The following is a 14,087-nucleotide window of genomic DNA, read 5'->3' as shown; positions in this document are numbered from 1 at the left end:
GCAGTTCTTCAGTAATGTTATGTCATTAGACAGGGTGTGACTGCACAGATGGGGTAAGTCTGCTGTCACCTCAGAGCATGCGAGCACTGGCACAAAGTCTCAGACATCTGTGTGGAAAGAGTGGTCGTGCATCAACTGACTCGATGTTGAGTGAAGTAGCCCAATGTGGAGAACAGAGGTTCTGCCAGACCGTTATCAAGCAGCCTGGAAATAAAACCTGATGCACCTCACCTCAGAGCTGGGGCTTTAAAATGCCTCTGCAGTCCTGCCTCACCTCATCTGAGAAGTAGTAACTTCTGAAATTGCCTTTTAGTGTGATTGTGCGATCCTTTCTAATCTGTTTCAGGGCAAAGTCAAAAAGAGGAGCTGTAGGAGCTGCTGAAAGCTGATATTTAACACCTCTTACAGTTAGACTTGGCCATGAGATACAAAGTCAAACAGATGCAAAGTTAGGCAAAGGTAGATATAGGCTGTCCACTTGCAAAATTAGGTTTATGTAATTGTTATGTTTTTATTAATCAAGTTTTATACTGATAAAGAGATAATTAGGGAATTAGCAAGGTGGCAGGCTCCAGCTGCTGCACTCCTAGGGGGCATGGGCTATGCCTGCCACTGTTTCCCTTTGGCACTGAGCTCCTTTTCAGACTGAGGTTCTCTGTCATTTCTCTGTAGCAGATTTGATCATTTTATAACATCCTTGTCATAAATTTCTTTACTACAATATGGTTGGCTGCTTTCTGTAACGTTTGCATTGCATTATTGCTGTGTGCCAGGTTTCTTTTTTCAGTAATGTCCTTTTAATGTTAAGTTTCCTTAAACTCCTTTTGGCACCAGTCCATGTCGGGAGGCAACTGTAGCAGGGCAGCAAGCTGCTGTTTCCAAAGTGGAGCTTGGCATAAAGTTGGACCAAAAGTGAGTTACATTTCATGATGGACTTTGACATTTCGAAATCCAATTTATATCTCTTCAGAAAAAAATCAAGTTGCTACTAAAATGTCATTAATGTGACAACTGTTGTGTAATTGCTTTTCTCATGCAGAAAAGACCTCTGGGAGGAAGCTGTTGTATGCAGGCAGCTGGGTATGCCCTGGCCAGAGGCTTAATGGACTGAGCAGACCATAAGGAGCTGCTAAGCATAGTAAAGAGCAGAGTAAGAAGCTGACAGAAGTTACAGACAGTGGCACAAAGAACGGCCGAATTTCACAGCTGGTTAAGGAGAAGCGATGCAAGAGACTGTCAGACTTCAGGGATAACTGAAGGGAGTACTGGGTTCCTTTTGGAGACCAGAGTCTTGCAAGGCCAGCAGTGCTGGGGGTGACCATATTGGTAATGCAGCTAATCAGTAATAAGGACCAAAGGGGAAAAGTAATTAGGGGCAGTTTGTTCATCTGGGAGGGAGCAATGGCAGAGAAAGGTCAGTATGCTTGTCTTGCTGAGCCCTGTGCTGGGTCACCACCATTTATTCTACCTTCTTAATAAATCCCTTACTTAACTATTTTCTATGTATGTGTATAGTTAGCTACTGAACTCAGGTTGGACTAGCAGGTGAGAAGGAGGAGACTTGTCTGTGAGGACCCAAGGTCTGAGCCAGTGCCTGGGTAATGGGCATGGGTCCAGCCACAAATACTAGGTATACTTAAAGCCCATGATAATGTTCTTGGGGAAACATCCATCCTGATCAGCTGGAAAGGAGAGCAGGATCAGGCTGTTGCATGTTCGTGTTTCTGCAAGTGCTTCCTGTCTGTGGGTGCTGGTGAAGGCACCCATGCTGGTGTGTGCTGACCCATGTCTTTGGAGTACACGCACAGCCTCACCACCAGTGAGCACTGACCTGCAGGGAAGAGCAGCATGAGCCGCACTGAGACTGGCACAACTCCTGGCTCCGAGAGCCCTTCAACCTGGCCTCTAGTGGACCAGGAGGAAGAAATCCCCTAGGTCCCAAAATCCACTGAATTCAGCCACTGCCTTAGCACCTATCTGAAATTGTCTGTCTGTCCTTCAATAGGGACACTTTATGTAGAGAACACAGGTTATTTATAACCTTGCTTTTTCCTCCGCTTTTCTTCTCAAAAAAAAAAAAAAAAAAAAGTCATCACACAGACATGAACCAACTTTTAAAACCTAGTGTAGCAATCAATCTGATTGGGAAAAAAAGAGAAATAAGATATTTTCTGTACAGACAGATGTTACTCAGGTTTTTACAAGCCCTAGGAAGCCCTGGTATCATTGGATCAGATGGGTCATTTTTCAGATTCCCGGAGGACTCTGCTTAGGCATGGGAACTGCAGGCAGTCTCAGGGCTCTGGGGGCTGGTGCTGCCGGCTCCCAGGTGGGATGGTGGGATTTGCATCAGCTTTTGGCTGAACTCTACTTATCAGGAAAGTGTTTTAATATTTATAAATTAGTATTCTCTGATAGAGAAGGAGGAAACAAAACTTTCTGTCAAGCTTTAGTGGGAAAGTTTGGAGAGGAAGAGAAAAAAATCAGATCCTAAAAAGAGAGGTTTCCCTTGTGTTCACCCAAACAAGCATACCTAAATACAGTAACATCCTCCAGTTACAGAGTAATGCGACTTTTCAGATCTTTATGAAAAGTTGTATCTGTGGTGATGGGAAGGGGAAAGGGGAGTGTGGAAAAAAAACCTGTTATGCTCTCATGAACAGGAAACAAGAAGGTGGAAGGAAAATGTAGGCATTTTTAATGACTGTAAGCTCTCTTAGGTGATGCTGAAGTTTCACTCATTATTGATTGGAAAGACTGCGATTGGGACATGAACACATTTGTGGTTTAAGGATTGCTTTACTGAAAGCGAGACAACAAACAGGTGAAAAGAAATGCACACCTTCTTTTCCAGCCTGTCAATCAGCTTTTGGAGTCTGTTTATCTGGGTCATCCACTGGCTGTCTTCCTCAATCCAACCTTTGGAAAATATAAATAATGAGCATTTATAAAATGTTAATAAATGCTGGAACATAGTGCATTCATGTATTTTATAAAAAAGTTTAGATTAGCTTGCAACTTATTTTGCTTTTTGAAGATTGTGCTGCAAGTAGTTCAATGTTCATTTAGTCGTAACTAAAGGAAAGAATGATTTTTGACTATATGATTTTTTTTTTCTCTTTAAGATACAATAGAAATCTAATACAGAGTCCCCAGAACCTTTTCTGCCAGGCAGCTTTCCAGACACTCTTCCCCAAGCCTGTAGCGCTGCATGGGGTTGTTGTGACCCAAGTGCAGGACCCGGCACTTGGACTTAAACTTCATACAATTGACCTCAGCCCATTGATCCAGGCTGTCCACATCCATCTGCAGAACCTCTCTACCCTCAAGCAGATTGACACTCCCGCTTAGTTTCGTGTCACCTGCAAACTTGCTGAGGGTGCACTCGATCCCCTCATCCAGGTCGTTGATAAAGATGTTAAACAAGACCATCCCCAAAACTGAGCACTGGGGAACACCATTTGTGATCGGTCACCAACTGGATTTAACTCCATTTACCACGACTCTCTGGGCTCGCCCATCCAGCCAGTTTCTAACCCAGCGAAGAGTGCACCTGTCTAAGCCACGAGCCACCAGCTTGTCCAATAGGATGCTGTTAGAGACTTTGTCAAATGCCTTACTGAAGTCCAGGTAGGCAACATCCACTGCTTTTCCCTCATCCACTAGGCAGGTCACCTGATCATAGAAGGAGATCAGGTTGGTCAAACAGGACCTGCCTTTCATGAACCCATGCTGGCTGGGCCTGATTCCCTGGATGTCCTGCACTTGCCGTGTGAGCGCACCCAAGATGAACCACTCCATAATCTTCTCTGTGTGTGTGTGTGTGTGTGTGTGTTAAAGCTTTCTCTGTCTTTTAGTGATTTTTTAGTTTGGCATTTCACAGAATCACAGAATCTTAGGAGTTGGAAGGGACCTCAAAAGATCATCTAGTCCATGCCCCCTGCCAGAGCAGGACCACCTAGAGTAGGTCACACAGGAATGCATCCAGGCGGGTTTGAATGTCTCCAGAGAAGGAGACTCCACAACCTCTCTGGGTAGCCTGTTCCAGTGCTCTGTCACCCTCACAGTGAAAAAGTTTTTCCTTATGTTAATGTGGAACCTCCTGTGCTCCAGTTTGCACCTGTGCCCCTTGTCCTGTCATTGGCCATCACCGAGAATAGCCTGGCTCCATCCTCCTGAGACTTGCCCTTCACGTATTTATAAACATTAATGAGGTCACCCCTCAGTCTCCTCCAAGCTACAGAGACCCAGCTCTCTCAGCCTTCCATCATCTTTGTGGCTCTGTGCTGGACTCTTTCAAGCAGTTCCCTGTCCTTCTGGAACTGAGGGGCCCAGAACTGGACACAATATTCCAGATGCCGTCTCACCAGGGCAGAGTAGAGCAGGAGGAGAACCTCTCTCGACCTACTGACCACAGCCCTTCTAATACACCCCAGGATGCCATTGGCCTTCTTGGCCACAAGGACACATTGCTGGCTCATGGTCACCCTGCTGTCCACCAGGACCCCCAGGTCCCTTTCCCCTACTCTACTCTCTAATTTCTTAATCTTCTTTACGTGAAAGTTTCTATAAGAGTAAGAGTCAGCTCTCCTGCTGCATAGCAAGCCTGTCTTTGGGATTCGCTTCAAATATGTCCCATGGGGGGACCATGTGCTGTGTATTGTCTGCAGTTCCTCTTTCCCCTGAGAGCACTATTGAAAGTGAAATACAGGCAGCCAAGACTGTCTTAAATATCCTGGCATGGCCAATACAGCTTAGGTGATAGGATCGTACTTCCTCCTGCAGAGAGACAGCAGACATGCTGTAGGGCCCCAACTGCAAGGACATTGCTGTGGTTGGCCTGTTGCTGCTCTTAGAGTCCTGACACAGTGCTCTCAGCAGGATTCCAGGATTATTCAAAGGTATGTTTTGTCCTTGCCAATAAAAAAATACATTCTTATGAAGAGCAGAAAAGAATTAATTTGGTGTACAAGTGCAGCTAAATGATTTAGGTTCCTGGCATGGCATATTGAGGAATCTTGATACTGGAGGATTCCTGAAAGAGCCTTGTAACATAATCGTAGAATATGCATTGGGAATAAGGGGCTTTCTCTTAATTTGTAAAAGGTTCATTTAGCTGCAACAACTGTTTTTATACTTAGACTCTGAGGGGTTTTCAGATTTGCTACAGTCATCTGCAACATGCTGTCTTAGGGGTTTTCATGTGTTTGTCCACTAATTATGGATATAATCTTGCAGTGGACTCTATAGCTGATTTAATAACCTTAACTGGAAGTCCCTTGCAGCTAATGATCCTTCTTTACCTTCTAACCAAACAGCATTCCTAGGTACTTAATGAATTGCAGATGTCTGATTAATGTAGGAAGGATCAATTCTAATAGACTTTTCTAGAATGAGATTTTGGGTTTGGGATGTGTTTTTTATGCCTGTGGTGACTGCAAATTTTGACCAACTCAGGATTGATTATATTTCATCATAATAACTTTCCTAAGTTGATTTTTCTCTCAAATCATGGAATTCAGGAGCGGAGAAAAGACTAAAGACACTGTGTCTTGTCTCTCTATATGGACAGGACATGTCCCTTTCAGAAGACTTCCTAGCTCTCCATCTCTACTGCAGTCATACTCCTGACTCTGTAATGACCTGATGTCATATAGCAAAGGCAAAGCTACAAAATATTGTTCTACAAAGGCACAAATATCTCTGAGCCTCTCTAAAATCTCTGGAATTTTTCCTTTGCTGAAGTCTATCAGATGGAAAGGACAGTACTCAAGGAAAGAGATATGTCTGTTATGAGAGCAGTTCTTGGCATCACCCACAGTGGCAATCCACAAAGGAAGGTTATTTATCAGAAACTGAAGATTTTTCAATACATGCTTTTGATATATGCATTCATTAACCTGCTCAGTTTCCAGCTGAGAGTTCTTGTGGCACTTGGACTATGTTTTGACCAAAGAAAGACATAAATCCTAATGCTAGGGATGTACCACATGTGTGATATGTAGAGGAGGCAGAGTGTAGCTTTACCTGAACATGTACAAAGGCTAAAGAAATGCTGGCTTGTGTGTTGACTGCATATACACACCTACAGTGTTACTGTGCATGTAGGCAGCAGGCGGTGAGGAGGAAGACCAAGTGCCAAGACAAACACAAATCTTGCCTAGGAGAGTAGACAGCTGTTAGACAGCTATTAGAATAGCTGTGGAGAAAGATGTTTGCTCTTTAAAATTACCTTAAGACAGTAAGTGGGTTTGGTACAGCTTGCGTATGTTTGGGTTCCTTCTGAACTCTGTGAATGAGGTGTGCAGCAACAAGGATATGTGACCTTCCTTGTTGTAAACACCAGCAACTCACAGCAAGGGACCAAACATCATCCTGCATCATCGTGCTGAATGAACAGCATCATTTGGTGAGTGGCAGAAAGCAAGTCATGAATGTGAGAGACAAGGGGGTCTTCAAAAAGACGGTTAAAAAGGAAGAGGTAAGCACGTGGCTCAGGCAGTGACATCTGCATGACTAGTCAAGAAGTGGGCTTGACCCATTACATACTTCGGTGTTTCAGTCATCTTCATGTCTTCACTCTGAGAGACATCACTAAGCCTGAAGATGCCTTCACTGCAGCCTCATGCTTAATGTCACCGCTTCCAGAGAATCCTCATTTACCAAAGTACCTTCTCATGTTTTCCAAAGCAGAGATGGTGTTTCAGATTGTTTTGCATCACCTTAAATGAAATATTTTTTCCCTTCAGGTTTTGCGTTTTCCCTGTCTGTTTCTCATTTGTTCCCTTCAGCTGGGATGTAAGTCATGATAGAGAACTTCGTTCTGCATAAGTTATAGCCTTCCCCTTTTCATTCTTATCTGCAGGCGGCGAATATTAGCTAAGAAATGTTGAATCAACACATAGCCCCAAAACAATATCACAGTCTAGCCCAAAATTATGTATTTATTTTTTATCAGTTCAGATCTGTGGGTAGACAATTATTTTCCTTACAGTTTGAGCTAATACCTTCTATATTAAATTGAAGATTGATTTCTGTCAGTAAAGCATCTGAGTTAGTTACCCTGTCTAAAATAAATTTTTGAGAGGAAAATACATGTATATTTTTCTGTATATGTCTGTGTATGCATGTGTTTTAAGTATCTTTAAAATGTGAAATATCATACCTGTGCTAAAATGAGGGCTATTTGGTGACAGGCTGTTGTTCCTCTGAAGCCTTCGAGCTGAGCGTTTTCCTGGCCATTGAATTGAGAGCACTTCCGGTTTTGTTGGGTCTTGTCTGTACAGAAACACAGGAGACTTCATAATGTAAAACATGAGGGAGAGCTCTCCTCTCTCTGTTCTCAAAAATGTGCTTGTATGTTCCCTTTTGAATTAAAAAAGGAGAAATGCCTATAGAGACCACTGAATTATTTTCCAGATTTTCACTATTACCAATTAATTGTGTTTAGGTTTCTAGTCATTAAAGACTAAAAAAAAAAAAAAAAGAAAGAAAGGAAGGTTAAGCGGCATAAACCTGTCTTTCAGGGATAGAAAGCTTGAGGTCAATGTCTGTCCTTGATGTGGTTCTGACCTGACCTAAGGAACGATTCATACCATTTCTTCATTCACAGGAGTTTTTGTAGCATCTTTGCAGAGGAACCGGGGTCACAAGAACAGCTAAAAGTGAGATATGAACTTTAAATATTGACCCCTTCAGGTTAAAGATTGAAAAGATAGACAGCAACGTGTATCTGTTAATAAGGAAGGAAAACTGATGAGAATTAGCTAATATTGGATGGAGGACAGATACATATCTGGGACCAGTATTGAAACATAGCAGATACAGAAATGACTTATGTTTGTACTGCAACGACAGAGTCATTGAAGAGTACTGAAGGCTGTCTGTACATGGTTCTTCTTCATCATCCAGCTGGAAAGCAGCGAAGGACCAGGACTATGGTTAGTTTCGCAACAGTTATTTGGATGAGTGGTTGCAAAGAATATAAGACAGTAGCCTAAACGGTTCAGTAGATAATTCCCAAGTCACTGCTTTGGAAAGCTCTCTTGTTTCCTGAAGCACAGAATGAAGACTCACCAAAAGCTCACAGACTATGTTAAGGCGATGTTTTAGGATGGTATTTTCTGCAGCATAAAATCCCTTCACAGTAAGCCAAATTATGGCAGTTCCCCAGTGTAAGCACTCTTAAATCAGTTTAGGAGTGTCTTAATGGAATTTTGATTCAGACAGTTTGCCCCTGAATTAAGTTAAACATAATTGAAGATGATTTTACATAGGGACTGGCGCATCTGCACTAGGAACAAACTCATTTTCACCAAAGTAGCTGTATTTAATGTGCTGAGTTTGCCTGGCTTTTCCTTTGCTACCTCAGAAAATGGGGAAGATGATATTTGGCTTAACAGTGTCACACGTCTTTCTCATTTTCTTTGCCATAAACCAAATTCACCATCCAAGAGTATGTTTCTGAACTGTACTGATAAAACTGGAGAAAGAAGTCTCCACAATGCCCTACCAGACAGTCAATGCAGAAAAGAAAGCTGGCCGGAGAAGGGATGATCGTATCACCCAATTCTGCACACCCAAGTGAGTAGTTTGTGTTACTCAGATGGTCTTTGTAGACTCATTTCTAGAAAGGCTGTCCTAAAACACAAGTCAGAGAAGTCAATGATTACTCCAGAGGATGTAAGAGCATCTAAGTTAAGACTCCAGCTCTGAACTGGCCATTCAAGACTTCTTTCTCTTCCACCAGTTGTGTGGGGAACCCAGAAAGACATATGCTTGAATGGAGGGTTATATATACTAGGCATACTCAGTGCACCTTCAGCCTTTCAAATCCTGCTTGGTTCCCGCAGTCAAGGTACTGGCACAAAATCCCGGTATATTATTCATGTACTTCAGAGCTCTCAAAACTAACAGCAAAAAAAAACCCCAAGAAAATGACATTTCCAAAAGAAAGAATGAAAAAGCAATGCATTTTAAAACATGTGAAGTGTTGAGATCTTCTTTCTCCGTGAAACACAACAGCTTGTATTTTGCTTTCCCTATTATCTTTAACAATAGCATACTGAGGAAAATAAATCTATAAAACTAAGTACCTTTTAAAAAATGTTTTGATCCTTAATTCTACAAACCCTCATCTATGAGGTCATGGTATTAAATTCAGCTAAACCCCTTGGACGGATATAGGTTACCCAGGTGATTGAGAGTTTATAGAGTTAGATGTTAACCAATACTACGGCCTATGTTCTAGGAAGAAGCTGTAACAAGCAAGAGCCTGGCTATTTCTCCTCTTAACATTGGGATCATCATGCAACCAGGAATGAAAAAAAAATCATAAAGCTGGAGGAAACAAGCAAGGAGACAGTCAATCATCTTAGTAATTTCAGAGCTCTTCACATTGCAGTGGTGTGTTTTGTGCATTTGATATTAAATAGTCAATAGATTTAAAAATCAGTAAAAGGAGCAGAGCCTGGGATGTAACAAAATGTTCCTCCTACATGCAGCCCACCACAGGATCAGATTGGAATGTGCCTGTATTAAATTTCTGGAAAAATCCTAATGATTAGTTCCTATATGGAATAAAAAGTGTATCCTTATTTCTCCTGTTATTCCCTACACCAGGTTGCTGGGTGAAATGTAAAATGGTCTTGCAGGTTCACTGTGACCCCACTCCTCAGACCCTTCACTGCAACTGGGCAGAAGTTTTGCTCACCTCTCCTGCCGAGTCTGCTCCTCCGTGGTTTCCATGGCACACTCCAGGGAGCTCTGGAGGGAATGAAGCTGGTTCACTGTTTCCTTCAAAAGAAAGCGAGTCACAAACTGCTCCAAATTAGAAGCTTCCTGATAGTCCTAAAAATTACATGAAAAGAAAAAAAAAGGTAAGAATTTGCCTACTAGGTTAGAAATATGTGAGAGAAGATTCAGACTTAATTCAGAAAGGAAGCAGTTCGGATATTTTTGTGCTTATACACACAAACCACATAAGCAAACTTTATGTTTCTGGACAAAAAGACCTCTGAATTTCCAAGTATAGACACTGATCCCACCCAGGCTGAGAGAGGCCTAGGTACACAGTGGCACAATGTACATTCTATGGAAAAAACCCTTTTCCTTACATTTCTTGATTTTGGTTAATGGCAGTGTCACGTAATTTCTTAAGTATGGAAAAGCCAAGATATGATTGATAGCTGCAGAAGTTAATTAAAAATTTTTATTCAGATCCACTCTTGTGAAAAGACGTTTATCTAGCCCACTGGCCTGTCTCTGACAGTGATTATGGGAATAGTCTTTAAGCAGGAGATGTGCGATACTTCCCTGGAAAACTCCACCAGCAGTTTGGCTGACGGACTGCCTGTGCCAGAGAGATTGCCTTCTGAATTCAACAGTCTTTGACTGACTTTTGTTCCTTTAATTTGTTTAATTACTTTTGAAACCATATATATATTTATTTCATAATTACATGAAATGCATTTAAATGTTCTTCGAATTGGAGCTTGGTTATTAGAAAAGTTTGCACCTATATTTAGCAGTCTGTAATGGTTCTTTGTGTAACAACATTTCCAATATATTTTATGTGTTCAAAAATATTTATGCCTATTTTGTGTAGATAATTTCAGCAATAAATCCTTACACTTGCTCTCTCCCTGGCACAACGAATTGTATTTCCATGGATGGGGGCAAATTTAATATTTCTGGCAAGCTCAGATCTGCAAAACCCAGTTCTGCAGTGACATGCAGGTAATGCTGTGTGAGGGGAGGTGTCACCTGTACAATAATATAAACACCCTCTTTGTTGTTTTCTCATTAATAAATGTGATAGAGAGGATAAAGCAGACCCCTAGAGCCTCTGCTTACTGTGTAGAGCTCCCATCAGGAACAAAGAAGGAAAATGGACTTCCATCTCTTAAAGTCTGAATTAATTTGTTGGCTCCTATTCTGATGAAACTATGCTAATATTCATTTCTTGTGTGACCTAAGTCTTATGTGTGCAGAAAACCCACTCAGCTGATCTTGAAAGCCTTTGGGTACAATTCCATGTAAATGGCTTCATAAAATATTGAATGAAAGATTTCTGTAGTCACCACACCTGAAGATAGATGATGGTCTGTTCTCTCTAAACTTTAAAGAAAACTTGTCATTTAAATGGTGTTTCCTCCTACTCTAGCTGAGAAACCATTTGAGTATTTTTGGCAATGCATATGGGTATTTTTAAGCTCTTCTCTGTTCTTCCCAATGTGATTTACAGCTGAAATGCCATCTTGACTTTTAGACTTTTCTTAGAATTTTTGCATGTATGTGTTTACAATCAGAACACATATACAGGATGCTTTGAAATTTAAATGTAAAATACAAGATTGTAAGATGATAGCTTTAAAAACATTTTGCTCTCAAATGAGAGCACTCTATTCACTGTATGTGTTACTAAGTTATTTCTTGTTGGAAGACTTCTGCTACAGAAATCTCAGATGAAAAACCACCCATGAATCATCAGAAATTCCTTATGTAGCCAGGACCTTCATCATGTTCTAAATTTACTTCTGTCTTCAGATTAATCAGGTGTGAGCCAATCCCCAACATATAATTTCTTATTTATACATTTTTAAAATAGATACTCATGGGACATTGTCTGTCTACCTTTTCAGTGAATACCTGAGACTCACACCAGTCCTATAAATAACGTTTATGGCAACCTTTAAGATTACTAAATCTTACTATGAAATAGGAAGGCTGATTTTTGTTTTCTTCTAAATTGTCTCCATTGTAACTGATTTAAAGCTTCTGCTGCTCCTGACATAGATTATTTCATTTCCAAAAGTTTTGATTCTCTGTGGCACGTTAGAACAATGTGGGCGAATCTCTATAGCATGGCCACCTAAACAAAACCCTCCAGTAGAAATCCAGGGTATGTTTCAATTTTTCAGCTTTCACCAGTGCTCTTGGAAATAAGTGGACAAAACATGACAGAACTGACCATTTCTTACAAGTTTTTTAATACCAAAGCAATCTCACAAGAAGAGGATAATCAAAATGCTTTAAAATTCCAGGTATCCAAAAAGTAAATGCTACAGATACCTCTCCATATAGCTTCCTGCTCATAGGTAGGTAAATCTGATACCAGCATGCTGAATTACAACTTAAAATGTGCACCAATACTTCTCATTTTGCAAACTGTTCAGGTGGGCCCTTGCTGATGGGGGGATCATATAAACATTAGCTGTGTAATACTTGCTTCTGCCTGAGGCTGGCTGCTTTTTGACTCCTTCTGAAATGCTTTCCTGCATCTAGAGGTTATTAAGTTTTGGGTTTTTTTTTTATCAGAACTACTCCAGGTTTGTGCACTGCACCAGGATTTAGTCTTTTTTGTTCCTGTTCTGTTGTCCCATAAGTTCTATATTTAAAGACTTCCCCATAGAAAGGGTCCTTCTGATCTTTAAATATGGCTTAGAGTTACCTTATCAGGTACACAGAGCTTTTTTTGTAAAGACGGCTAGGCAGGCAGGATGGTACCAACTGTGGGAGTCTAGAATTATCAAAGACTCTTTCCTTATGTGTACTTTACCTAAATGTTGGTGTTTACAACTCCTCTATGCAGAATTACTTAACTCTCTTAATGCACCCAGTTGGGCAAATGGCTACTCAATATTTTTCTTTAAATAGCTGCTCTGAGGCCATCAATTCTGAGCTCAGAGCAATGTTAGGCAACTTCAACTCCTGCTCACTGAAAGATAACTACTCCTACCCATTCTAAAATTCTTGAAAGATCATGGAAGAATGTATTCAGCATATATAAATTGTCAGCATTATTATAAACTAAGTTAGGGAGGGAAAAAGATTGTCCATTACAATTCAACTTAAACCTCAACTCCAGCTCTAATCAATGAGGAATTACCAGACATGCTTTGCTATTGTTTCACCACTCTACTTCCTACAGAAAAATGCCTTCACAGAATCACAGAATCACAGAATGGTAGGAGTTGGAAGGGACCTCTGGAGATCATCTAGTCCAACCCCCCTTCTAAAACAGGTTCACCTACAGCAGGTTGCACAGGACCGCATCCAGGTGGGTTTTGGATATCTGCAGGGAAGGAGACTCCACAACCTCCCTGTGCAGCCTGTTCCAGTGCTCTGGCATCCTCAGAGTAAATAAGTTTTTCCTCATGTTGAGGCGGAACCTTCTGTGCTCCAGTTTGTGCCCGTTGCCTCTTGTCCTGTCACTGGGAACCACTGAAAAGAGCCTGGCCCCATCCTCTTGACACCCACCCTTTAGATATTTATGAGTGTTGATAAGGTCCCCTCTCATCTTCTCTTCTTGAGGCTAAAGAGCCCCAGGTCTCTCAGCCTTTCCTCATAGGAGAGATGCTCCAGCCCCCTAATCATCTTAGTAGCCCTCTGCTGGACTCTCTCCAGTAGTTCCCTGTCCCTCTTGAACTGGGGGGCCCAGAACTGAATACAGTACTCCAGGTGTGGCCTCACCAGGGCAGACTGGAGTGGGAGGATGACTTCCCTCGACTTGTTGGCCACACTCTTCTTAACATACCCCAGGATACCATTGGCCTTCTTGGCCACAAAGGCACATTGCTGGCTCATGGTCAACTTGTTGTCTACCAGAACTCCCAGGTCCTTCTCCGCAGAGCTGCTCTCCAGCAGGTTGACCCCCAGCCTGTACTGGTGCACGGGGTTATCCCTCCCCAAGTGCAGAACACTACACTTGCCCTTCTTGAACCTCATTAGGTTCCTCTCTGCCCAGCTCTCCAGCCTGTCCAGGTCTCGCTGAACGGCAGCACAGCCTTCTGGCGTGTCAGCCACTCCTCCCAGCTTGGTATCATCAGCAAACTTGCTGAAGGTGCACTCTGTCCCTTCATCCAGGTCGTTTATGAATATGTTGAATAAGACGACCCAGCACTGACCCCTGGGGAACACTGCTAGTTACAGGCCTACAACTGGACTCTCTTCATTTGCATTTTACTAAAGGCACATTGGTACAAGATTTCACTAGAAGAAAGAAAACATTAATTCTGAGTTAAAAAAAAAGGTGTATCAATTTATTAAGTATATATTCTGGTAGAATCAGCTTAACTGGCATGCCC

General features: G+C 41.8%; 1 protein-coding gene across 1 annotated transcript in view; it reads right to left on the bottom strand.

The window, feature by feature from the left end:
- The window catches only part of NECAB1 (N-terminal EF-hand calcium binding protein 1), a 67,270-nt gene that overhangs the window by 9,859 nt on the left and 43,324 nt on the right, over positions 1 to 14,087 (bottom strand). Inside the window, exons 6-8 of the mRNA XM_086466017.1 lie at positions 9,713 to 9,849; positions 7,166 to 7,278; positions 2,843 to 2,919 (exon numbers count right to left, since the gene is read on the bottom strand). Of these exons, the coding sequence (XP_086322143.1) occupies positions 2,843 to 2,919; positions 7,166 to 7,278; positions 9,713 to 9,849 (327 nt within the window). The remainder of the gene's footprint in view (positions 1 to 2,842; positions 2,920 to 7,165; positions 7,279 to 9,712; positions 9,850 to 14,087) is intronic.

This window comes from Leptosomus discolor, chromosome 5 (assembly GCF_034619465.1).
Source record: "Leptosomus discolor isolate bLepDis1 chromosome 5, bLepDis1.hap2, whole genome shotgun sequence".
In the NCBI taxonomy this organism is placed as follows: Eukaryota; Metazoa; Chordata; class Aves; order Leptosomiformes; family Leptosomidae; genus Leptosomus; species Leptosomus discolor.
The sequence above is the reverse complement of the archived record's forward strand: the minus strand, read 5'-3'. Positions and strand labels throughout refer to the sequence as shown.